The sequence below is a fragment of the Chelmon rostratus genome, chromosome 6 (genome assembly GCF_017976325.1).
Source record: "Chelmon rostratus isolate fCheRos1 chromosome 6, fCheRos1.pri, whole genome shotgun sequence".
NCBI lineage: Eukaryota > Metazoa > Chordata > Actinopteri > Chaetodontiformes > Chaetodontidae > Chelmon > Chelmon rostratus.
The window spans coordinates 816,546-842,278 of NC_055663.1; the positions used below are offsets into that span (position 1 = coordinate 816,546).

At 42.8% G+C, this 25,733-nt stretch overlaps 1 protein-coding gene across 1 annotated transcript in view; it reads right to left on the bottom strand.

Moving 5' to 3' along the window:
• Positions 1–25,733, bottom strand: part of cdh13 (cadherin 13, H-cadherin (heart)) — a 330,027-nt gene that overhangs the window by 180,454 nt on the left and 123,840 nt on the right. The window contains exons 5-6 of the mRNA XM_041939059.1: positions 16,480–16,485; positions 15,754–15,906 (exon numbers count right to left, since the gene is read on the bottom strand). Of these exons, the coding sequence (XP_041794993.1) occupies positions 15,754–15,906; positions 16,480–16,485 (159 nt within the window). The remainder of the gene's footprint in view (positions 1–15,753; positions 15,907–16,479; positions 16,486–25,733) is intronic.

Below are 25,733 nucleotides of genomic sequence, written 5' to 3' on the forward strand. Positions count from 1 at the left end.
CGAACAGTCAAAGTTAACAAGGGAAGAGGTCCCAACTGAATATGAGAAAATATATATAATACATATTTCTAACTTGTTTGGATGTACACTATGTATTACATTGAATTAATTGAAATAAGTTATGGACTCTTTCTGCATCAATGTACAAAGGCAATGACCTGGTCATAATGACACGGTGTGTCTGTGTGTGTGTGTGTGTGTGTGTGTGTGTGTGTGTGTGTTTGTGTGTGTGTATGTGTGTGTGTGTGTTCGCGTGTGCTAGACAGTGGGAAAAGTTTAAATCAGACCAATGCATTGCATTCCTCACATGGCTCATCACTTGCCTGTTAGCAAAATTAGGAGGCTATTTTGTCTCTATCACGGATCATAGCGAAATATTTTCTCAAGTTGAAAATTAGCATCTATGTGGCAGTGATTTCATTTGGAGGGAAAATTGCTTATTAAAGGCAGGGAGAATTGGAGAAGATGGGCCCTGCTCGTGCCAGATCGGTGGCAGTCAGTCACAGGGGAGATGATAAACTCTGTGACCATTACCTCCGAGTTTATTGGCTGACCTGGCCCCATCCTCAGAGTGTAGGTCTGTGACTACAAGCCATCTTGTCTGTGAACATTACAAGTCTCAGTGAATGCATCTCTCTCCTGCAGAGAGTGTCAGAGAGGCTTGAGCAGGGCAATTTTCTCTCAGAGCTGAGATCATTATCACACTGAGACCTTGACACTTCTCCATGGTAAAGCAGTTGCACTTTGTTTTAAGGCCAACTTTCTTTTTAAATAAAGGCTGCACATATTCTTTTTTCAAGTATCTGTTCAACCGTGTAAGGCTTATATTTGACAAGCGCCATCACGTTACATGTGTGAGTGCCAGACCTCATACGTGTGATGTCTTTTTATAAATACTGACACACCCTTGTCACACCAGTACATTTAAACACTGTGGCTTGATCCTCTTCAGCATGGAAAGGATTCAGAGTGATCATTGGTCAACCAATTCTTCCAGAGATACTCATACTGTACACAATGACACACAAATATTGACAAGGATGTGCAACATAACTCAACTGTTCAAGAGTGAATAAGCGTAACAACATTGTATTCTGAAATGCTGTGGCTTGCTGCAATGCAATTTTATAGCAGAACCAAGCATTGTCTTCCTATCTCTCCTCTCCTATCCTTCTGTCTCCAAGGATACCTCCTAGTCTTGAAAGGCCTTTGTGCCCAGATGAGAAGCTAGGCTGATTACAGGGGAGGGCTATACTGTAGGCAGAGGTGTGAGCTGAAGACCTTGTCAATTGGGCGCTTGGCTTATTGTAGCAGAAGTAGAGGAAAAGGTAGCTGAGCTGGGGCGGCTTTATCGCAGCCTTAAACACAGACAACAATAAGAAGAGTGAAAAGGGAAGTGGAGAAAAGGGGCGAAGTCATCCATATGGAAGCGTCTTCGTTGCTTTCCACCGCCGTCAACTCATTTTACATTCACTCAGCATGCAACTCCTCCTGAGCCATTCAAGTAGTCCTTCCTTTGCCGGGGTGGTGAATTCAAAGGGGCTCTGCCTGCCTGCCGTTTTCTTAAGATCCCAGTGAAACTGCTCTGCGGTAGCTCCGAGGTGAATAGTACCCTGCACCTCTCAAACGCTCCTGTGGCTCAGCTTTTATCAGTAGGCTGCTCCCCACCCTGCAGAACCCCGGTCCTGCCCTAACACAGTACAGGCAGTCCCCAGGAAGGAGAGCTTTCCCTCCCTCAAATTCTCCTCGGTGCTCCCCTTGGACACAGCAAGGGAGGCATAATCTGATCACCATGAAACTGCCTGAAAACTGCTTTACTGTGCAGCTCCAGCAAAGCGACTTTGATTGGTCAGATCAGCATGGAGCCTGAGGGTGGGGCAGGTGAATCAAAGACTATTTTAGCAGTCTTGACAGCCTAATGATGATGGGGAAGTTGGCAGTGCCACTGACCATTAGAAGTCAAACATGGGATCATGAAATATAGTACATGCTAATGGAAATGGACATTCATGGTCCCCTGGGGATGAAGCTTACTGACTTAGATGATCGTCTGACTTACTTGTCAAGTGAAACATCTCAAGATCTCCTGTACCAGACAGAATGGAACTAAGGATTGAGCAGACATTCATTTTCCCAGATAGCGTAGCCTAATGACATTTCCTCCAGAGGAGCCATGTCCAAACTATAAAGAGCCTTGTGGCTGCAGGTTTTCATTCCAACCAAGGAGGAGCGCACCAGGCTGGACTCATTTCATCAGCCGATCTCAGTCTTCAGCTGAACCACACTGTAACTCCTAAAATGCTTTAATTTTCTTTTCTTTTTTTTTTTAAATAAAGCTAGGCAACAGAATAATCAATACAATCAATAAAATTAGACATGTTTTTATCCCAAATTGGTTGGTACCTGAAGTTGAAGTCAGTAAAAAAAAATGCTTTAATTTGGCACATGTCCCAAATGTTTTGTTTTTTTGTCTATTACTATCCAATATGACTGCAATAAAATCCCAAGCACTCTGGCTGGCTGCTAAGACATTAATAAGGCTCATCCTACGCTCAAAACTTTACATTAATGGAGATTTTTGTTGAAAATGAAATCTCAGCATAGCTCTTCATGTAATCCATGCCTGACCAACCAGCTCTAAATGGAAATGTGAATTCCTTATTGGTCCAATTTGGAGTAATTCATTTAATTTAGAATTAAAGCCTTCATTGCTTAATCAGCACAAATATGTCAGAAACTGTCAATTTTTTTTTTTTTTTGCAGCAAACAAAGCTGCTCTTGGAATATTGGATTGTGTTATGTGTGGATTTCTTTTTCTGTCTCTTATCCCAGAGTCACTCATCTGAAATGTTCCTCATTACAGCAAAAGAAAAGAAGCCATTGGAATGTCAAAGAAGATATAAATAGAAGGTCTTTGGAGGGAGACAGATTGAACAAAAGATGGAAGGTGGAAAAGAGTGGGGGAGTTAAAAGTATAGAGAAGATAGAAAATGATAGAAAAGATCTTTCATTCAGCTGGCCGTCTGGCAAGATAAAAAATAATCCTGCTTCTGAAAGGCGTTGAAAGAGTCACAAAGGCTCTCCCTGGTGTATCACAGTACAAAATAGCCCCCCTCCTCTTCTAAGGTATAATTCAATCTCCTTTTGTCTGGCACTGGAAGTACTGTTTGGATGGCAGGTGGAAAACTAGGCTTAGCTGTCTGCTGCTGTGTCCGTCACTTCTTTTGTAATGTCTCATATTTGTCGTTACAAGAAACCTAGATAGGTGCACTCAGGACTGTACTATTCCATCAACAGGCAATCACTGTACAGGTATTTCATTTCTCTCTTTGAATAAAAACACGGTTGTACCTGTTTGCAAAGACGTGTCGGAAAAGATGATGTGACCAGCATCTACCGGGCTTGTACAGGAGGGAGGATCTGCCACATCAAATGAAGGACAATATACACGACTTTACAGTGCGCAGTGTGGTCATTTCAAATAATTTACTAATTATAATACTACTCTGCTGTTGGTCACAGAGCACGTTACGTGATGTGACTCAACATGTGTTCAATGTTAAATGATATTAAAATCAAAGGACTAGTTTCACTCAATGTAGTAACAACTAAGTGTAAAATCAGTGTAGATTCAATATTGATATTTCTTCTAGAGGTCTCCTAAATCATGATACAGTCTAAAATAAAATGCTCATCCTTTTTCTTACTCTTCTCCTCTGTGTTTTGTCCATCTCAGCCTCCTGGTGCTGCAAAGCTGCTCTCAGCATTTTAATTGGAGTGTACAAATGTACAAAATGCTAAATACTACACAGATTCACTGAGGTCTGTTATTGAATCAAGCCTGTCATTAAATCTATATTTTAAGCTGCTGCTGAGCAGTGCTTTAGCTGTAGCCAATGTCAAACTCTGAGTAATTTGATAACATGGCATACCTTTTTTTGTTGGCAGGTTTGTGTGCGCTGTCTGTAGATAGATAGATAGATAGATAGATAGATAGATAGATACTTAGATACTTTATTTATCTCCAAGGAGAAATTTGCAAACTGTACTCAACCAAAGATCAGTTGTGAGGGAAGACACTCCACTCTGTTACACTACTGTCCAACTGTTTTTGTACTTCCAACAACTGTACAGAGGGGTGAGTCGTCTCTAGGAAAAATGCTCTAGCCTATCACGCCAATTCTCCCAATTAAACTTTCATTCATACATGAATAATTTAACCATATCAACTTTATAGTTTTGAATCAGGGCCTTCAGTATTTGGATCAAGTAGCTCATGAAAAATAAGGTGCACCAAATTCAGTAGTCTACAGCTGTTATTCCAATGAGCCAGATACATATTTAATCAGCTCTGCAAATCTGCTGCTGCTTTGCAATCATTTTCACAATGTATACCACACATCTTTGGAACAGCAAATTCTTTGGAGGAGAATTAAGAAACCTTACGTTCAAGGATTTGGATTGGTGCTGCCGTCGGCAGGACTATTAAAAGCTTGTTAATTTTGATGATTTCACGAAGGACTGGGATGAAACTTGGAACACAACCTCTGTGTGTGACGTGATCGTACAACTTTGAACAAATGACCTTCAGCCGACAGGAGCAGATAAATAATGAATGTGTTTTCATGTTTGGGAGGCCGATCATTCTCAGCGATGAATTTATCTCTTCTTACTGTTTTCACTTTTCAGCATCCCCTCAGGATAGCTTCCAGTAATCTGGTTACCCATTTCAGTGTGTTTCCCCTCTCTTGTGGTCAATGTCATCCGTTTTAGCAGATAATACTGAGAGTGTGTCTGTCTCCAGTCTCAACAGCTGAAAGTGGGGCTGCCTCAGTACTAAGGCAGAGTGCGTTAGGGGTTGTGCCATGTGCCTCAGCAGGTGGTGGACAGGCTGAATTAGCAGCGGTAATGCCTGAGGCTGAGCAACAGGGCACTTACCATTTAATCAGGTTATCTGGGAGTAAGGGCACGGTAGTGTGTCTGCAGGGGTTTAAGGGGGTTTCTGGAGGGGCAGCAGGATAGTGCCACAGCTCTCAGAGTTGAAAGATCCTGACCTGAAGGAAGGCTTAAAAACAGAGAAAAATGTGAAAAGTTTGTCTGAGCTGCACTGTAAAAACAGCTTCAAACATTTTTCAAACTTTCTTTCATTTATTTGTAACATTTGAAAATGTATTTCAATGTTTACTGTATCTGTGACATACGAAGAGAGATACCAAACATAGTCAACTAGACAATTATGCATGTGAAATAAGAAATTATAGAGCACAGGCATTATCAGCCGAGTGCAATGGTGTGTGACCCTGTGGCATGACGGTATTGTGGTCATATATCAGAAAGGCAGGAGCTATTATGGTGGCTAGAGGTTTGTTGGCTCAGGGAATAGGTGATGGTGGTGTTGGTGTTGATGGTGTCTGTGTGTGTGTGTGTGTGTCCTTTATCTCGTGGCCACATACAGGGACTAAGTGCACATCAGGGCTGTTTTCCTGTGTGCAGGGCAGCGTATCCTGCTCTCCAAAGCCCAGGAAATTACAGTCCAGCCAAGCAGAAAACAGAAGTGGGATTTGGACAACAGGCTTCACCTGTCTCAGGCCTCGGGCTCATAAAGTAACACCACCGCAAAGGAGGAAGGCGTTAAATTGCTATATGAAACAGTGCTATATGTCTGTAGAAGTGTGTAGGCGTGTGTGTGTGCACATTATGGTACAGAACATGCAATACATATATTGTATCGTTATTCATTCTTAATCTTGCATTCTTCTTATTGTTCTCTTGTCCCTTCCCCCACTTTTCACTTCAGGGACACTACACCCAAATTATTCACCATATTTGGCTGTTTTGTTTACTAAGTAGAAAAACTGTGTTAATGTAGTTAAACAGTATGGACCAGTGAGTGTTTCAGACACACAGCACAGTCAGTGGACGGCTCTCAGATATACCTTTCCTTTATCGTGGCTACAGACATTTGTTTCTGATTGGCTGCTAAGTTCAAGTTTCAATCGAAGCATACTTCCTCTCTGACTTGTTTTCTCCCCTTAAACTTTCATCTTCCTCCTTCTAATACAGACACATGTTCAAAGCCAAGCACTGTCTAACTAATGCATTCAACCCTGGCTGACACAGGTTTAACCCAGGTCACTTAGTCGGCCTGAAAGAGGAATCGGGTGATTTAGGTCAGTCCTTTTCCTTAAAACCAGCAACAGCAATTCTTGGAAATATATTTTGCAAATTGATAAAGCTATTAAAGTCTTTACTGTGTGGCAAGGAAGTGAGACTACAGAACAGGAGATGAGCCTGTGATTGTTCCATTAAATGTGTTTAAAAATGACTTCACGCAGGTTAAGGTCAGAACATTTCTCTTGCCTACATTGACAGCTCATTAAAGCTTTGTTTGGTTGTAAGGTTTGACCCTGTGGGATATATAATATGTACAAAAGCCTATGTAACCTGTGTATTTATATATATATATATGAGAATAATTCCACGGCTTTATTATGGACTTGGAGAGTTGGTTTTCTATTCACTACAATTATTATTTCATTATCATTTATAGCAGTTTAACTAATATTTTATTTATATATTATATGTGTAACAGTTGAGTAGTTGTTGCATGTCGCCTTTCCTAAGAGTTGGTATTAGTTCCTAATTGCCATTATTAAGGAGGGACAGTTGTCAGTGTAGTGGAAGTATGGTGTGAAATTGGATGTATACTGTTTTACCATGTTGGTATTTAGAGATTAAAGAAGAATATTCAAAGAGAAATTAGCCCACTGGTTACTCACAGACCAGAAGGCCTGGAGAACGCTACCAACCACGAAAAGACAGTTACAGATGTGAGTATTCATAAAAAGAGATGAACATAGCCAGACACACACAGTACTGTATGTAACCTCCAATAGGGTCAAATATTCACGTTCCCCCACCTCAGCAACATGACGGATTAATCAAAAATCCCCTCACTCCGACTCTTAAGCAGAAGGAAACAGCCACAGCAGAGCAGGTATAGGCCGAAAGGACAGATAGAAAGGGGAGCAGTGACTGTAAAATTTGATTAAACAACAAAATTGGGTAGGCATCCATGAGATCTGTGACTTCCGCTGCAAGGCATGAGGAGGAAATCCTGCAAAGTCACCAAATTAGCAAATTGTGGGAATTATGTGTTCAGTGCGTCTGCAAAAAAATGAAAGCCTGAAGCAATTTAATGCTTACACTGTTAGGAATGTTAAAAGATCTATGAGACGTTGCCTGAAATGCTTTAACTTGCATCTTTGTACGTGTATGTGCACTGCATGTAAACAGAGGATTACTATATATTATCTAGCTGTAAACAGATTCCTTATTCCCAGCCCATCCTCACCAGAAAATGGCTGTATAGGCCGTTAGTACAAGCAGGTTGCTGGGACCCATATTTACCTTCTTTGTTAGGCAGTAACCTCCAGTGTCGGGAATGAAGGAGGAAGTCGGGTGACGTAGTATGAAGAGCAAACACCTGACTCCACCAAACTTCCGGTTATTCTAAAAATGGGCTGAGAGATGGAGCTGAACTCTAGCTGTCATTCAAAGCAGCTATGGCCATATTGGGTATAATTTTAAGCCTTAATAAAATTTAAAGAACTGAGTTGTTTAAAAATTCACCCACGTACAGCTGTCATGAATGAGGGAAATAGCTCGAGAGAGCATAAGGATTTTTTGGTGGTGGGCTTTTTTTTTCTGCTGTGAAGTCGGGTGTTTTATTATTTAGGGCGATGTTGATTGACTTGCTTCTGGAGTCAGCCTCAAGTGGCCATTCAAGGAACTGCAATTTTTGGTACTTGCGCATTGGCTTCACATTTCAGCTACAGAGCTTGCAGCTTGTGTGAAACTAAAAATCTTTGTTGACCTATTTTGATTTAGTTTATTTAGTTGTTTAGGTATGAGGATGTGCTGCTTGTAACCTATTCACAAACTCTGTTCTTCAAACTGCTGTACAGCTATAAGTAGTGAAACAATCAGCTTTCCAATGCACATAAATTCTTGTTTTCTTGGCGTGGTCCATGGGTCATGTCAATTGCTCTGGTAAAATGTTGTGAATGCAAATATTATTCATGTATTTTTGAATATAATGTAGTACGTACAGTATGTGGAAAGATGTCCACATTGTAGTGAATGTGTTTGTGTCAAACCTTTTCACAGCTTGCAATTCTATTTAAAATAGGAAATTGGCCTCTAAATTGTATTAATTCTGTAAAAACATTGCTTCAGCTGTGACTGATATGCAAAAGACTGTACATTTAAGATCTTGAATCTGAGCAGAGGGGATGGAAGACCAGGGTTTGTCCGGTTGAAGTGGGGTGTAGAGGTTTTGTTGCAGGGTCAGCTGTTTCACTGCTGAGGGAGCTGGGACTGCAGGGGCAAAATTTAAGGAAGACAGTGAGGGAGATGTCAGATGAGGCTGCTAGGTCTAGTCAGTGGATATGGATTAGGAGAAATAATAGTAGTTGGGGGTGAGACACCTCTCCTCTGCTCTGCTTTCCCCGCCCCATCTTCTCGCTCTCCCAATAGGGAGAGATCCAGGAAGAGGAAGTGTAGATAAGGTGGGGGTGTGGCCAGCTAGAGTCTCTCTTTGGGACCATGCGGCCTGTTCAGGTGAGTTTGTGCTGTAAGACACAGAGTTGGCTTGTTTTTTGATCTTTTTGGTTGTTTTCCTGTTTTGTTTGCTTCTTGAAGGAAATGTTAGAAGAGGCTGTTAAATCTAGTCTGTGGCTTAGGCCTCCACCTTCAGCACCCTCTAAATTTTTCTACCCCCTACCCGAACAAGGGTCTGTATTCAATCCCTACTTTCATCTTTGAATCTACCTCTTTATTTTCTACCCCTACCCGAACCAGGGTTTGTATTCCCAGCCCGCTTTTATTGGTGCAGTTTGTGAGAGGCAGGGGTAGATGATGGTAGTGTGGCAATCGGCAGTTACATGTGGCATCTAGGCATGTGGTAGCATTGTAGCAGCTAACAATAGCTAAAGCTTAGCACTTAACATTAACTAAATGGTTGCATCGGAACTGTATTGTCTTCTTCTGTTCTTCTTAGCGGTTAGCATTAGCATTAGCATTAGCAAAATGGTAGCATCGATACTGGCCACTACCTGGAGCATCTCTGGGTCAGTTGAACGTGGCAGTGCTGTTTGGATTGTGTAGGAGCAGTGTGAACTGGCACTAGGGGGGGGTGACTCTGGGACGCCTCCTGGAGGTGTAGTGGGACTAAGTAGGCGAAACACTGTTGAAGGGAGGTTTCCACCTGATGATCCCCAGAGACGTGTAAGGAATCACTGCTCTTTGGCAGGTATAGAGGCAGAATAGGGCTCCAAGGTTCTTCACTGAGAATGAATCCTCTTTTTGAGCACAAGTATCTTGTGTTTAAATTATCTTGCATACATAATTCTAACAATCAGTATTGAAATATAATTAGCCTGAAGCTGCTTGCTACTAAACAAAAAGTAAAATAAAAAGCCTTAAAGCCAAAGTGGTGATAAAGCGAGTCACAGCCAGTCATTTCCAGCGGAGTGATCTGTCAAAGGATGGCACTGTTTGATGTCTGCTCTGTCAAAAATAGGTGAATATAGGTAAAAATGTTTGCCTTTATTTATACAGTTTGACAACCAAACAAAACTGCTTTGAGGGGAAAGATTTGCACAGTTTTTGAAAGCGGAGATATTTAAAAATCTAAAATTCAAAACAGCTGTCAATTCACAGCTTGGCCTTTGTAGAGTTAAGATAGGTCCATATGGTGTTTCAGCGAGCCCTCCCTTTGTCACTGCGGACTGTGGCTTGACAGACAGAATATAGGGAGCAGAATATGGTGCCTTTTAGATCTGCTGTCGAAGGACATCACAGGAGTGGAGCTGCAGGGCACACAGGCTGCAACACCTGGCTCAGAGGCACACGGCCGGAGAAAGCCAAAAAAAACCCCAGAAAACAGCAAACACTGGGGTTGGGCTGACTTTTAAAGACAATATTAAATCTGGTTTTAAAATCTGGTTGTAAAAAAATGTAAAATGATGCACACAACAATGCAGCTGCATTTTTTTTTTGTCAACCTAAAATTTCAGCATCTCCAAGGTAAGCACGTACAGCTCGCTTATTGTTGTGATGACCTGCATTACTCAGGGTCACCTCTCTACCTGTGTAAACAAGACTGTTATTTATCACTTCACGTTCTATCCCTCCTCTGTTATGAGCCAATTAGAGTTCTTCCCCGCCACTCTCGACCCGATCCAGGCTTGTCATAACTGCAGCGATAAGCCCCTGACTCCTCACAGCGCCCCTCTCCCTTCCTCTCCATTTTCCATCTCATTAACATTCATTTTCACCCTAATTGAGCTTAATAAGAAAATAATGTTTGACATTAAATCCTTGTGAACATGTAGCCCGGCTGATCGCTGTGTCTGTTTGGTCTTCCACAGCAAATGTTTACTTTGTCTGCCGTTTGTTTGCTCGCCGTGCTCGTGGTTCCTGTAATAGCCTGTTTAGAATTCCCAGTTCCCATCTGTCTCGAGCTGACCCCTTGCTGTTGTTGTGCTCAAGTTAGACTGTGCTTTTCTATAATGCGTTTCCAAAGTTTTGCTTCGCTTGTACTTTGACTGTCTGCATCCATGCATTTCGAGCTGAGCCTCCAAAACTCTGACCGCTGCACTCAGACACCAGGCCAATGAAATTCATTGATTTAATTTTTTTTTTTGAGCCAGTGGCAATTTTATTTTGATATACAGTGACCTTGTGGGGAGGGTGAAGCATTTCTTTTCCAATATCAATCAATCACCATCATACTGTAAAAAAGAGAAAGAAAGAAAGGCAGGGAGCGGAAGGAGGTGGGGGCCCGTCCAGTGCAGCCTTGCTACACTGATACATTGCTGGATATTGACAAAGACACTCAAGAGTCCACACCTTGAACATACAGGGAGGCAGAAAACTGCCAGAGGGTCTGTGATGAACAGGAGGGGGCTGCACAGGCCCTTTGAGGACAGAAAGATGTAATCTGTGGGCAAAACAACGTTCACTGTATATCATAAAGAAGTGCCGTAGAGGAAACATGATGGTGCTCCATCCTGTCTCCTGATGGATAATAGGTTTGACATTTACTGACATTTTCCTTCAAACACATCATGTACTGGAGATTTATATCATGACCATCTTACATGTTTGTACCTCAGTGTGACCAGTTACTGACGTTCTTCAATAACACGCCAGAAGTAACTGTGTCAGACTTTTAATCCACTTTTACCCATAATGCACTGTGACTGAACGAGCAGCTGAGAAAAGCCGTAACCACGGCACTGACATGCCACTGTGCCGCCTTACAGCGTTGTAATGGCTCACCAGCTAGCTGCTGACTTAGTCTGTCCACTGTTTGACGCTGTTCAGGCAGTTTTTTAGTGAAACTGAACCAAAACATTGAAGCTGCAGACCAACCAAACCAAACCAAACCAAACCAAACCAATTCGCTTGAAGACACTAAAACACTTTGTTGAAGTGAGAGGAGTCAGATGATGAATCTCACATGTAAGTACTCATGTGATCTGATGTTAATATACAAACACTGATGATAGCAGTTTTAACAGAGGCATCTAACCTGTTAAGAAGGCCTTGCCATCTAAAAATGAAAAACCCTGACTTCTCTGTCTCACTTTGCCTTTAAATCTCCTTCAGAGTAATGGTGATTTTAATCTTTCTCTGAATATTTCATGTTTCCTCCCCAAACAAGCCATTAGCTACAGTGGGAGAGGAGCCCCTTAATGAATGTGAGCGGAGCAGCGCACAAGAACCACTGGGCACTACAAAGTGATACAGTCTGCACTCTGCTCAGCTGCGTTTGATGGGAGACTCTTGTTCTGAGTTATGACTGGGATGCAGACTCACTGTCCCCTTATGATGAGAGGAAAGAGAGGAAGATATCAGGCAGGCCTGGCTGCAAAAGGAGAAGAAGCAGTGAGAAGCCTGTGTGTACAGAATGTGCCTTCTTGCTTTCAGGGATTCCACCTATCAGGTTGAAAAGATGATGATCATTACTGATGGCGTAATTGGTATAAGAGGCTAATTCACTGCAGGCCATTGAAACAACGGCATATTAGACTGGTCCTGTTTTTTCTCTGAGATGGAATTATTTAGCCATTTGACTAAAGCCTTCAATTAAATCTCTGAGTTTTAATGGTCAGACTATGAAGACAAATTTACTCAGAGGGGGGTTTTGGAACACAGACTAATTTCACTCTCTGGTCAGCTGACAGATGCAGAATTTGGTGTGGTTAAAGCTGATGTCCATAACTTCTTTAAGGTAAGTTTATCTGCATGGTAGACTGTTTAATGCTGAGACTGAGTTGAATATACATATACAGTTTATATAGATATAGATTATAGATTATGTTTGCCTGATCGGTGTATACATGTGTTGAATCTCTTTGCTCTTAGTGGTAGCTGGCTACCTGTCTGACTGACTGTTTCAATAAGGTCTGTTTCTGTTCAAACCAGAGCCGGCACATGAGGAGTGGCATGTTTCCCAACATTCTTGTGCTTTAGTGTTGCAGCCTGAAATGAACAGCACTGCGCTGGACAGCCATTTTTGAAAAAGCTGATTCCAATAAGTACCAGGACCCAACACCATCTTCCATGTTAAAAAAGAAGCAGCATTTGAGGCAGCGAAGGAGCCAAACAGATGGGTTAACAGTTAGCATTGGTTCAGGAGCCTTCACACTGGAAACAGAGAGTAAGAAGATAAGGAATTCAAAGTTCAATTAGCTACCTCTGGCAGTTAGTGCAATCTGCAGCTAGCTGTTCTAATAAATCATCCTTATCCTAATAAATAATTCTCTGATATTGTGTATATCTAAAAGTTTGTTCTCAGGTCTGTCTATGCGCAGGTTTTTATTTGAAGCTCTGCAGACACTCTCTGTACTTCTGCCATTGTCTTCCTTCTTCTTCCTCTTAATCTCTCTCCTCGCATCTGATTCTGCTCAGTCATTGTGTCATTAAATATCAATGTGCTGCGCTTAACTTTTCCATACTTAACACAGTAAAATCTTTATGGGGAAGGTCCCCAGACCCTCATTTTCTACTTTTCACTCTTCTTTGCTGTCCTCTTTTCCAATTCTGTCTTTGTCTTCGCCTCCAGAGTTTTAAACCAACTTTTACTGGAGCCAACAAGGACCCAAAAACTTAGTCTTGCTAGTTGTCGCAACACTTTGAGGATATTATAAAAACTATTGGACAAGCTTGGTTTCTTTGAAGGCGTTTGCTTCTGTAACTACTTCTGTATAATAGTTGTTTTGTGAATTATGGTAGCAACGCTACCAGAGTGAAAAAGTAGCTGCCTGAATTCTAAAATGATTATACTGCAAGCATTTGAAAGAGGCACGACATTTACAGCTGAGTTTAATTCTTAATGATCTCAATGTTGACCAAGAGGCTAATTTAACATCACTGCATGCCCCAGATTTCTTTTAAGCACCTACAGACTCATAGTCTGTACAGTCCATAGTAGTTTTCACTTACATATGCTGCTTGATTACAACTCTTGATCTCACCTTTGAGCTTTGTTTCACATGTTACAGTGGGACAGTTTATATCTTCTTCATTCTTATTAACATGATGCATCTGGGGTTTACATGCATACTCCTTGGTGGGGCTGCAGTGCATTTAATAGCACAACCTCTTTCACCTATTGACTGTTTGCTAAGTCCCCACCTCCTTAGTCACTGTTGTCTCACCTGTCAATCTTTCTGTTCTCACACTAAACAAAAGCAGTTTACTGTCCAATAACAGCGGCAAGTATGCAAGCTTAAATTCCTAATCATTTTTACAGTGGTAAATAAAGCAGGTTTTTCGTTTCTAGCCGGTGACCTCTGATTTTGCAGGATGACATCTCAAGTCAGAAGGCATCATTTTTAGCTAATTACCCTGACATTAGCTGAACTGTGCTCTACTGTGAGAGCATGCTGTCTTTCCTGACTTTTTAATATTTTCCAACTGCTCCAGCAGAACCTTGTGAAGGGGTCTTAATCATGCACTTGACGACTACATGCATGATACTGTGCTAAATGACTGAGACTAAAGCTGCATGTCCCCAGTCGTCAGTGTCCTCTGTAGGTGATGATCCATGTAGAAGACATGGAAGTAAAGACACAGAGGTCTTCTTGTATTGCAGAGTAAAGCTAAACAATCCCAGTATTAAAAGCATGACGAGGAAACTGGAACATCAGATTGTTCTGACTCATGCTTAACTCTGTTTTATTAACACAGCTCCATTACTTTGAATCTTTTTTAACAGCATCTTTTCACTTTTAGCTCAAGGACTTTGAGGACTAACCAACATGCTTAGTAAACGTAGTGCCAACTTCGATGATGCCTTCTGGGGTTGCTGCAGTGAAAACTTGCCCAAATCCAATAACAAGCCCGACAAACCCATTAATGTTAGCTTACCATCCAGGACCAGCAGTGTGTTAGCTGTGTTAGCCACACAAACCAATGTGTTCATCAATAATGTGCTCCTTAGCCTTGGAAACAATGCTTGCTTACTACTGGAGGTGGTAGGCTACTTCTCTGCCAGTGTTTTTGGTTTGGAGTGTAAAAAAAAAAAAAAAAAAAAAAGACCATCACCCTCCAAAAAAGCAAAGCTTGACATGCAGGTCAAAACTCAGATTTACCAGCTCACGCTCACGGCTCCCCCCGGCTCATTGCCATGCTGTAAGGGTTAATGTGGCATGTGAACATGTCACTCCTTTTTACATTTGCTTGTGGTAACCCTGATCCTCACAAGGTTATGGGAACACCATTTCTTTCCATATTCAGAGTAACATATTGTCCATTCATAAAGGGAGGTTTTATGTTGACCTAGCAGATCTGTTCAGCAGATTATTCATGGGATACAGGGATGTTCACTCTCTGGGTATCAAAGGTAACTTGAATCAGAATGTAGCCTCTGAAAGCCGATGTCCTGGTTACACCATGTCTGTCATAATGATAGCAGAGCGGGGAAAACCTGAGGAAATCTGCTGAATATGTGTTTGCTCCTTTCAGCCTTCCTCTCCTGCCTGCTCTCCTCTCACATCTGTTGCTGTTTACAGAGTGAATTATTTCTGAGTTTTTACAAAAGCCAATTATCTTATCAACAGCTTGCATCCAGCTGAACACCTGCACTCATGTCTGGTTTCAGAAAACAGGATAAGATCAATTGAGCTACTTATAAAGTAGAATTCCTCTTCCCCTCTCTCCCTTTCTGTTCTAGGGGAAATTGTTTCGTCAGGCAGAAAACCCAGAGGGCACCAAACCCAGCAAGCACCTCAAAAAGCCTCTAATGTTTTTTATCAGCGAGGAAGCCACCAACTTCTGCTGAAAGCATCAATTCAGCCTCCACAAATCATCCGTTCCCAAATCACACTGCCAGTATAGAACCGGTACATTGGATTATAAATCCACAATCATAAACCATCCATAGGCCCGTGTGCTGAACATATGCTACATTTGGAAGAGACTAATCCAAGTAAATTATGTTTGAATGACAGATTTTCATGCACAACTTGACTCGAGTTCAAGAGGAAATAATCAATGAGCAAAACAGGAACTGAAGTACGCAAGCACAGAAACTGACAAGGAAACAATGCGTGTGTCAAAGAATCAGAGGGAGAAAGAGAGTCTCTGTGGCCAGAAAGGAAAGAAAAGAACATACACAAACACAATAAGCATCAGAGCTAACAGAGGCGCACACACACACACACACACACACACACTGACCTGGTAGGAGTCAATGGCCTCCCGGTCCAGTGAGCGGCTGACTGACACGTCTCCTGTGTCTATGTCAATGGTGAAGAGGCCTTTGGGATCCTGGTCGGCACCGGGGCCTGTCAGTCGGAAGATATGGTTCCCTGACTTCTCTGTTGAAATCACCTGCACACACACACACACACACACACACACATACACACAACATCAACAACAATTGTAAGCTTTTCCCATTCAATTCTGACTCAGCCTATTTCCTGGAGCAAAGAATTACTTAAAGCTTCTTTTTTTTTCTTTTTTCAACGCGCAGCGTTCTGAAAAAAAACTTTTTGGTAGAATTTGTTGACTACATTTGAGCAAAAGGATTCTGACTGTGCCTTCAATGGTGATGCAAATCCCAGATAGCTAGAGATTAAAAATTTATGTCAGACAAGACTTTGATTTGATTTCATCAGTTGGCAAATTCAACTCTTGTAAAATAAGAGCGTTGGCATCATCTCCCTGAGCACTGGACTCATGCTGTGACCACTTGTTAATGCATGGTAGGATTTATTTTCGATGAGGAGAGTGTAGCAGTTGAATAAATATATATAAAAAAAACAGTTCCTTAAGAATGGTGACTGTTCTGTAAATTAGCATTTTCATTGTTACGAGTCTTTATGAGGAAGATTGAGAGACAAAACCTGTGAAATGGCCTCATGTGGGGATGTTTTTGAGGAGTGCTGTAGATGTACTCACATGAGACTGCCGTAGCCAGCAGCAACCACAGGTACCCCAGCAGCGGGAGCGGCCAGGTTAAAAAAAGAAACACACAGAAAACACAGCATGTTAGATTAACATAGCAAAACAAGAGCCGCAGACTTTGGTGAGCTTTGCAGAGCCTTTGAGTTCAGGGCGCATGCGACAGAGGGAAACATGAAAATCAATAACAAACCAAAATAAGCCAAAACCTGAAGTGTAGACAAACTTTGTCCTTTATAACACAATGCCTACATACAGAATATTCACAGCATACAGGCCTTTTTCATAGCAGATATTCAGACCTGTTATAGCAGAAAAAACACAGGTGGAGCTGATCTGTCCTAAAGTGTCCCAGTAAGATATTCCAGTGGCCAGACCCTCCAAAGGGATGTGCAGCCATCATTAACGTAATAATTACACCTGAGCTTTTAACTGAACCCCAAGCTGCTCCTGATGCTCTGTGTGTTAGTGCTTGTAATTAGCATGTGGTGACTGGTGCTATATAAATACAGTCCATTTACCATGTTTACTGTACGGTGTGTGCACACTGTGGTATCATTTTCCTCATCCAACTCTTGTCAGAAAGGAATATGAGTATTTCCAAAAATGTCACACAATATATTTAAAAGGGAAACATAATCACATATTTGTCACTTGGATTATAACCAACATAAAAGCCCTGTGAGAGCTTCAGTTTTAGGGTGTTCACACACACACACACACACACACACACACCCTGAAAATTAAAGCTGAGTGTTCCCACCTTAACTTCATCGTCATGTTTTCACATTTAATGTGCTGGAGAACAGAGCCAACACTGCAGCAATGTGTCACTGTCTAAATGCTTGTATACCATCTAAATTCCCTCAACTGCCAGTGTATGCTGAACCCACACAAACAGACGCCGGGCTGTCACCATTAGGACATCCTTCTGGGCCTCAGCACCGTCTTTGTGTGTCAAGGATCTAAACAGTTCCCCTGCACTGTGCCTCATGATCAGAGGGGTGCCATGAGGTCACCCTTTTAATGAGGGCACGCTTCCATGGGGCGGCCACTAAAACGAAGGCCTTTCTACTCCCCACTTGAAAGAGCATGGGAGATGAGACGGTAGTGTTGCAAGCCTGTGCCAGCCAAAAGCTCAAGCCCCTGTAGCCTCTCCAGAGATCTCTGCCATTTATCTCAATGCCCTGCTTCATGTCTTCCCTCTATTCCCTCTTGCTCTCTGATCCCATTTGGTACTTCGTCCATCCTTACTAAGCAAAGCAAAACTCGCGGCAGTTATTATCAGTGCACGATACACTTATATTAAAGAAATTTCCTCTCTCCTGTTCTCTCCTGCTCGTCTTACTTCTTCACTCATCTTAGCTTCTCTCCCTCCTCTCCACCTTTCTTAGCCTTGTTATTTGTAATCTGAAAGACTTTTGCTTCATCGGCATCCCATCACATCAAGGGAACCTCTTCTTCAAGTTGTGTTAGAAACCCATAATCATACAACACAGTCCACAAGTCCATTATTGTGGATTTTCCTGACACAAACTGACACAAACGCCCATGCACACACTCTCACTCACGCAGGTGCAATAGCTGTCACTCAGGACAGAGATATTTCATAGTCTTAATCACAGCAGCAACCAGCACCTGCTGAGAGTGACGAACCGGGTCAGATGAAGAAAATCAAAAAAAGACTGAGGTGCAACATTAGCCGGAGTCACAGATGGCCAGCGTCAAACTTGGATAGACACGGGGGGGGGGGGGGGGGGGGGGGGGGACAAGCACGGGCGTACAGGGAGGATCGGGGGGAGGATGCGCAGTGAAAGAGAAAGTGAGAGAGGAGGAAGCAGAGAGTGAGAGAGAGGGAGAGGTCGCTGATAAAGATACAGTAACTTCATCTGAAGAGTAACTGAAGTGTCAGGAGAAGTTTAGTGTGATTAGGAGATGTCACACACACACACACACACACACACACTGCAACTTCCACGCATGCTGGCATTGTAACATGCACCCAGTGGCTTTGCCTCCACTGAGTCTGTCTCCCTCCGTGTGTGTGGGAGGACTGATGAGAACCTCACCTCTTTCTATCAGTTCTTATTACCAGCCGAGCAGACATGAAAGACTGAGGGGCTCGTGATACTGTGGGAAGATGACAGGAGGTGTGGCGCAGCTCCACAACACCAAACACCTCCAAGCACACGGAGGAAATGAGCACCGATACAATGGATCGGCACCGGAGCGTGTGCGCTTGTGTGCGCCGACTTCTGTATATTTAAAACCTTCATAATACCTCCTGCTGTCTGTGTTCCGGTCAGATGGGAGGGGGGCAACAAACAAAAACCTGTGGGAAAGCAACACAAGTATGTACAAATACAGCATGTACACACACATCTTCCCAGAAAACACACACGCACTCCCAAAAATTTACTTCAGTGTGTGCGTGCATGTGTGTGTTTCTGTGTACGTGCTCGTGTGTCAAAAATGAAGAGAAAAATCTGCCGTGCGAAGCCGAGCGTGCCAAGGAAAGTACAAGTTCATCCAAAGAAAACATCATCACACGCAATCATCGCCATGCAAATTATGTATATACAAGCACAATCCAAGACCAACACACACACACACACACCATGTCCTTGTGTTTTTTGAGGGAGAATGAGGAAAGACTCCAGCGTGTGTGTGTGTGTGTGTGTGAGAGAGAGAGAGAGAGAGAGAGAGAGAGAGAGTAGCATCCCTCAGTGGTGCTTCTGTTATCCCTATCAAGGTCAAACAGCCAGCTGCAAATGACAATCACTGGCCATGAAAGGACTCCTGGGACTAGCCCAAGCCCTGTGTGTGTGTGTGTGTGTGTGTGTGAGAGAGAGAGAGAGAGAGAGAGAGAGACAGAGAGAGACAGAGATATAGAGAGAGACAGGGAGGAGGCACTGAAGTGATGGACTGATTGTGCCTGTGAATGTGAGTGCATTATGTGACACCCTGAGTGTACAAGAATGTGCGGTACAGTGCGTGTGCGTGTGTGTGTGTGTGTGTGTGTGTGTGTGTGTGTGCGCGCGCGTGCGTGTACAAGCATTCCAGGCTTGGACACAGCCTGATTGTACTGCCACTCCGGTCTGCTAATTACAAGGATGAGGAGAGGTGGAAAGGCCTGGTGAAGACATGGACGGGTAGGACAGACCAAATCCTCAACAAAGGCCGATGGGAAAGCATGGCGCTAATTAACTGGCTTTGATTGGCTGGCCAGGCTTCTGCTAATCATGACCCATCAGCCACTGCGTCCTGAGAGGAGAAGCAATCAGGACCTCTGTTGAAAATGGTGTTATTAAGTGTCAAGGTCAACAGGCACTGTTGCAGTGTGAAATAAGCTTCAGCTCACAGAATCCAGCTTGTCCTCATACATGTACACATCTGTCATGTTTTTAATTTTCTCTCAAGGTAACAACTGAATATTTTTTTTAACTCTCACAGCCGCAAATGATGCTAACTTTGAAAATGGTAGGACTTTAGGGAATATTAAAGCACATTTCACTTTAAGAGGCTAAAGGGCTGTGGGCTTCTGTTTTAGCTTGCTCAGACAGCAGGACGAGCAGTCGGTCAATCTGGTTCGAGGTCATGCAAAGACAGCCTGTCTCTTGGGCAGGTCACACCCAACAAATCTGTTTTTTATTGCTTCACTTTGTTTTGTTTTTGAGCTTCTCTCATCAAAATGGATTTCCCATCCGCTCCTTGCGTCTGCGGGTCCAGGCATGAATTGGAAGTTGCTTAACTCACCACGGGCAAACGTCCGCCACAACCGGGCATGATTAGCATGCTGAAAGACAGATGGGAAGAAAAAGGCAGGGACGATCTGGTCTTCCTAAGACAATCAGAGAATCAATTAGACTAAATGACGCGGCCCGCAGGCTGCCTGCTGTCTAATGTTGTAACGTCTCACGACCCAGCTCGTCCGCTTCCTGCTTGGAAGCTCAGAAGCCTGGCATTGAACGCCTGTTTTTGGTGAGAGGAGGAGCAACAAACAGAGCCAAAGATAGATAAAGTCCAAGGGGAGAAAATACAAAGAGGGACATGGAGAAATAAAGGAAGAAAAGAAACAAGTAACAGTGGACAGACACCAGGTAGAGTGCAGCAAGACAGAGGAAGGAGACAGACTGACAGGCCGAGCAAACCAGGATGCCAAAACAACAGCACAAAGGTGCCAGACGTGTCTATTCTCCTTTCTTTATTAGCTGAGGCTTCAGCCAAACCAGGCCCTCATTCCTCTCACCAGCAGCACTTTATTGGAGCTGTCATGTCATGTCAGACATGTTCAGTTGATTTGTGAGCTGGACATTGAGGTAAGGAAAGATAAACGCAGGTCGAATAACTGGCGGCTCCAGTGCAGCATTGGGAGTTAAGATCACTTTACAGATTGAAGTGTTGGAGATTTCATGCTGGTACACGGTTGAATTTTTGTTGCATGTGTGAATTGGTGAATCTTAGTTAGCCTCTTAGAACCTAGCATGCATCCAGTAAGGACATGAAGTCAGCTTTGTGTAAGCCCTATATGACTGTAGGGTGGAGATTAAGATCCTTTCCTTTTTTTGAACTAATGAACTTCTCCCCCCAGCCCGATCCTGTACAGGACTCCCCTCTCAGCAACAGGCCCAGCAAAGACGCCACAAGCGCATCACAGAAGAAGCAGTGACAAACTCCAAAAAGCTGCTAAACTGTAAAGACCCTCAGATGTCCAGACGTGGCCAGGGAGCTCACACCACAGCGGGAAAACAAAGAGCAAAGACATGGACTGACGTGTATGATAGAGAGAAACATAAAACTGTGACTGAACATGTTGGTTTCTGGTGCAGAAATGGTAAGAACAAAACTCACAAGAATGGGTTGTACATACCCCTGATCCAGAAAGAAAAGTTAAGCTGAAATGGCCGTGACCCTTGGGGTTCTGAAGGCAGGGGGATGGATCTATGTGTGTGTATGTTTAATCAGCATTCATCTACCTCAAAGGCAGACAGACAAAGGAATAGACTTTTTATTTAAGTGTAAGTATGATACAAGTACAATATCCTGTTAACTCATATAAGGTGTTTACTCAGCAGCAGAAAGTGACACCCTGGAAACATGGAAGCATTAGACAAACTATTTCAGACAGAAATTAGACTAAGTGAAAGTCTAGGATGGAGATGTGCCACAGGGGAGGAGTGAAGTGTGAAGCTGATTACATCACACCACCACCTTCTTTCTGTGGAAGTCTAGAAAAGAAGAAGAAACTCAAAGATTGGCAGCATCCAACCAGCTCTGAGAGCAAGAACTGTCTGAAAGACGCCAGCTCAAATTCTGTCGTCTAATACAGCAAAACTGAAGGCGAAGAAACTGTGAATCCAGCACACCCAGTCCCCCGTCTCCTGGATGAAAGTCGTGTGTTTGCTTGACCCATTCATCCACCCCAGCTTCCTCCATTTGCAGACTAACTAAAGTTAAAGTTTCTCTCCACCTGGTCTGCTGTGTTTTTCGACACATCTTACCATTTTTCATTGCTTTATTTGGAAAACACCAGTCCTCGCTCAGACATTCATTGTCATTGCTGTATTCATTGCATTTATTCATTCTTTGTTAGTAGTGTAGGAATAAATGTTGATCTATAAACTTCGTTGCCTTATCTTACATTCAGTCACATATTCCTTTTTACTTTGTGGTGCCTGAATTCAAGTTGATTTGTCCCCAAAGTTAATTTGTGCATTTGACACTCCTGTCAGATCACCAACAGAAAAGTATAATTAGGCTCACTATGAAATTATATCACTGCACGAATAATTGGCTCCTCCAACAGATTCTGTACATTTTCCTACATGACCCTGAATGCATCCATCCATCCATTTTTCTTATACAATACATGTACTAGGTGATTGGTGGGTCAGCAGTCTGTTGCAGGGATGGTGCACACATTGACAGACACATATTCATGCCTGTGGAAATTAAAAAATTCTCGATAATCTGCAGCTCTGTTACAGGAAGCAACTCACACAGACATGAGGAGGACATGCAAACCTCAGAAAGGATCCTGCATCAGTTCCTCACCAAGAGGACAAAACACTTCCTCTGAGCCACCACGTAAAGAAACAGCAAAAATCCACCTGACACCAGGTGTAGTGGGTTGCAGTTCAGGTTGGACTAAACCAGATGCTGTGAGTTAAACTTTCGGACTAAAAGCCTTAAGATGCACAGTAAAAATTTTTATATTTACATGAACTGCTCTTATGGATCATTACTTTTATTCAAAATCTATAGAAAATGTTGACATTCTGAGATCGTCATCATTTTCTTTCTGTTTAAGGAATGACAAAGTTTGTCTCAATCACTATGTTAGCTAAATTTGCCATTTATCAAAAAGCCTGCTAATACTTACTTTGCAGCACACTTTTTACATATAATGTAGTACAGTCGGAGTCTAGCTTGTGCTGTATATCTGCACCCAGTGCAAACAAAACATGTCAACTAACACCATCATATTCATCACCTAAAGAGGGGCTGACAGCTGTCTGTCAAACCACCAATCTTTGGTCATCACCTGTGATTGGCCTGCCACAAGATTTAATAGAATTCCTAGTTTTCTTGACATTAGGAGAATTGCAATTTGAAACCTCCATGAGATGAAGGGAAAATTGTTCAAAATTGGAGCCAGCTGATGGCTTGTCATTGGACAAACAGGTGCCAGAGAACACTGACACTATTATAAAACAAACAAACATTTCAAGTCCTGCATTTTCCACAAAGACAACTGATGTAGTCAGTTTGGAAATGTATTTTGAAAAAGATGCAACACTTCCATAGTTCAGGGAACATAATTAAACAGCTAACTCACTGCCATAATTAATGCCATTAAATGCTTATACAAGTTATGGTGGACAAGATGGGTATTTCATTTGGACATGAGTGTCATGGATACAAACTGAATAGTCTAAATGATTACGGATTTAATTATGGCCCTTTGTATTTTCAGAATTTTTCCCAGTATGTCCGTTGACAATTGAAAAGTCTCTTTGAGGCGTATCAATCAATTACTTCCATGCCATTTTGTGTAGGAGACCAACAGGAAGTCAACCAGCTATAAGGGAAATGTGCAATTATAATACATGCTTGGGCAGATTGATTATATACAACACTGAGCCTGAGTCACACTTAATCCCACACATGAGCAAAAAGATTTCAGGAACATTTCAACTACTTGAGCTGTAATTGAATCATATTCCCGAATACTCAAGCAGTATAAAAATGGTCCTACCAGCAGTGGCTGAGGCATCGTGTACTAAGAGAAACATTTAAGCATATCATCATTCATTGCATGCTCCAGCTGCTGTGTGATTGTTGTGAGCTGTTTATGGGCACCCAAGGGGGGGGGGGGGGGGGCCTCCGCCTCTTGCTACAGCTAGCAAGAGGTGTGACATAAACAACAAGGTTCTTACCCTCCCCTGTGAGTCCCGCTGACAGGCAACCCACCCTCACCCCTCCAACACACACACACACACACACACACACACACACGCACGCACGCACGCACGCACGCACACACCCCTCACGTGTGCATGTAGGCGCACAGTCATACATGTCAAATTGTAGCCCTTGGATTCTCACCTCTCCCCTGCTGCTCATCTCCCAGAGAGAAGGAAGGAGCATGAAAAATGAATGGCTGCCATATGGAAGTGGTAGGTTGCGTAAGAAGAGGAAAGCTATTGGTGTGGAAAATCAATTTCGCCACGTCGCCGACATATAGCTTCTCTTGGGTAAAATAGCCCACATTAGCCCGTCTTCTCATGCAAAGCTGACCGTGGAGGTAGGGAAGAAGGATGGCGGGATGCGGGGATGTGAGGAGGATAGATGGAATTTGCGGATGGAAAGTGGAGAGAGGAAGAATTGGTGTAAAAGAGGGGGACTGTTAAACGGCCGCAAAGGAGGGAGAGAAAGAAAATAACTCATTTCTTGCATGCTCCGCGCACCCAATTCCTCACTTGAATGTGTAAAAGTCCCACAATGGCTATACTGGTTAGCCATCAATCCACAGCAGCTCCGTAGCATACTGAGGAGATCATTTGTGTCCCCTATAGACCAAACTTATCTGCTGACTCTCGTCCCTCTCTGTTATCTCCCTGCAGCTCACCAGGGGAGGAATTTGCACAACTCCCTGAGGACTATGGCTGTCCCCCGAAAAATATCACCTAATGGTGTAACGCGTGCACACTCACGTCCATGGCTACCAACCCAGTGTCTCCAGGCCTTCAAGTTGCGTGACAGGGACCATATTGAATATACTGCTGGTATGAGCTGGAGGCCCAGGCTCTGCGCTTTGGTGGTGCTCTCTGCGGTACAATTATCTATTATGTGCAGGGCTCAGGATGGGATATCTTTTTACGTTAGTCTCTGCAGGCATTGAGAGATGCGGTTGATCTCTTGGTGCTGAGTCTTATCTAGAACAAAGCTGCTTGACACCTAGAGATACATCAAAGCTTCGGGGAGAGATAAATGTACAGCCTCGCACAGGGTCCAGATGTATGATTTTAGGCTGACCATTAGTTCTGTTGTAAGACGACTCAGGTGATATGTTTCACCTGCTGCACAGACTTCTCACCATAGACACCGCTGTGTTTGAGAGGGAAATAAACCGAAGAGCTATTGGAGGACTTCCATGCATTATGTAATGACACACAATTCATAATCTGTCATATAAATAAAAACACGCGTCACATCATGTTTGGCCTTCTCCACAGAGGCCGAGCTGGACAAATAAAATCCTTCATCAGTGACAAAACAATGAATAAATCCTTGAAATAGGACAGCATGCTTTGAAGAATGTGTGTAGAAAATAGCTCTGGTCTCAAACTCTGATAATCTGGTACAATGATATCTGAAATCATATGGGCCTGAGATTCACACCTTCTGCAGTAATGTGCTGTCAAAGCTTTCAGTGTCTACTGGGAGCCCTACAGCAGGACTGATAAAACCTCACAATAGGAAAGAATTAAATTGGGTGTTAAAGACTGATACTATAGATGATTACAATCAAATTTTCTGTCACCAGACAGTAATAAGGTAAACTGAGAGCAAGCGGTCTGTCTCTGTTGGGAACTTCTTATTTTCATCCATTGCCACATTTTTTTTTCTTCCTGTCAATTATGTACAATTATGTGTTCCCCACCAAACTGAAAGTGTGAGCATGAAAGCTTTCAATTCCCACTTTTTTAATTCTGCTTTTTATTGCATCAACAAACGAGATCTTAATT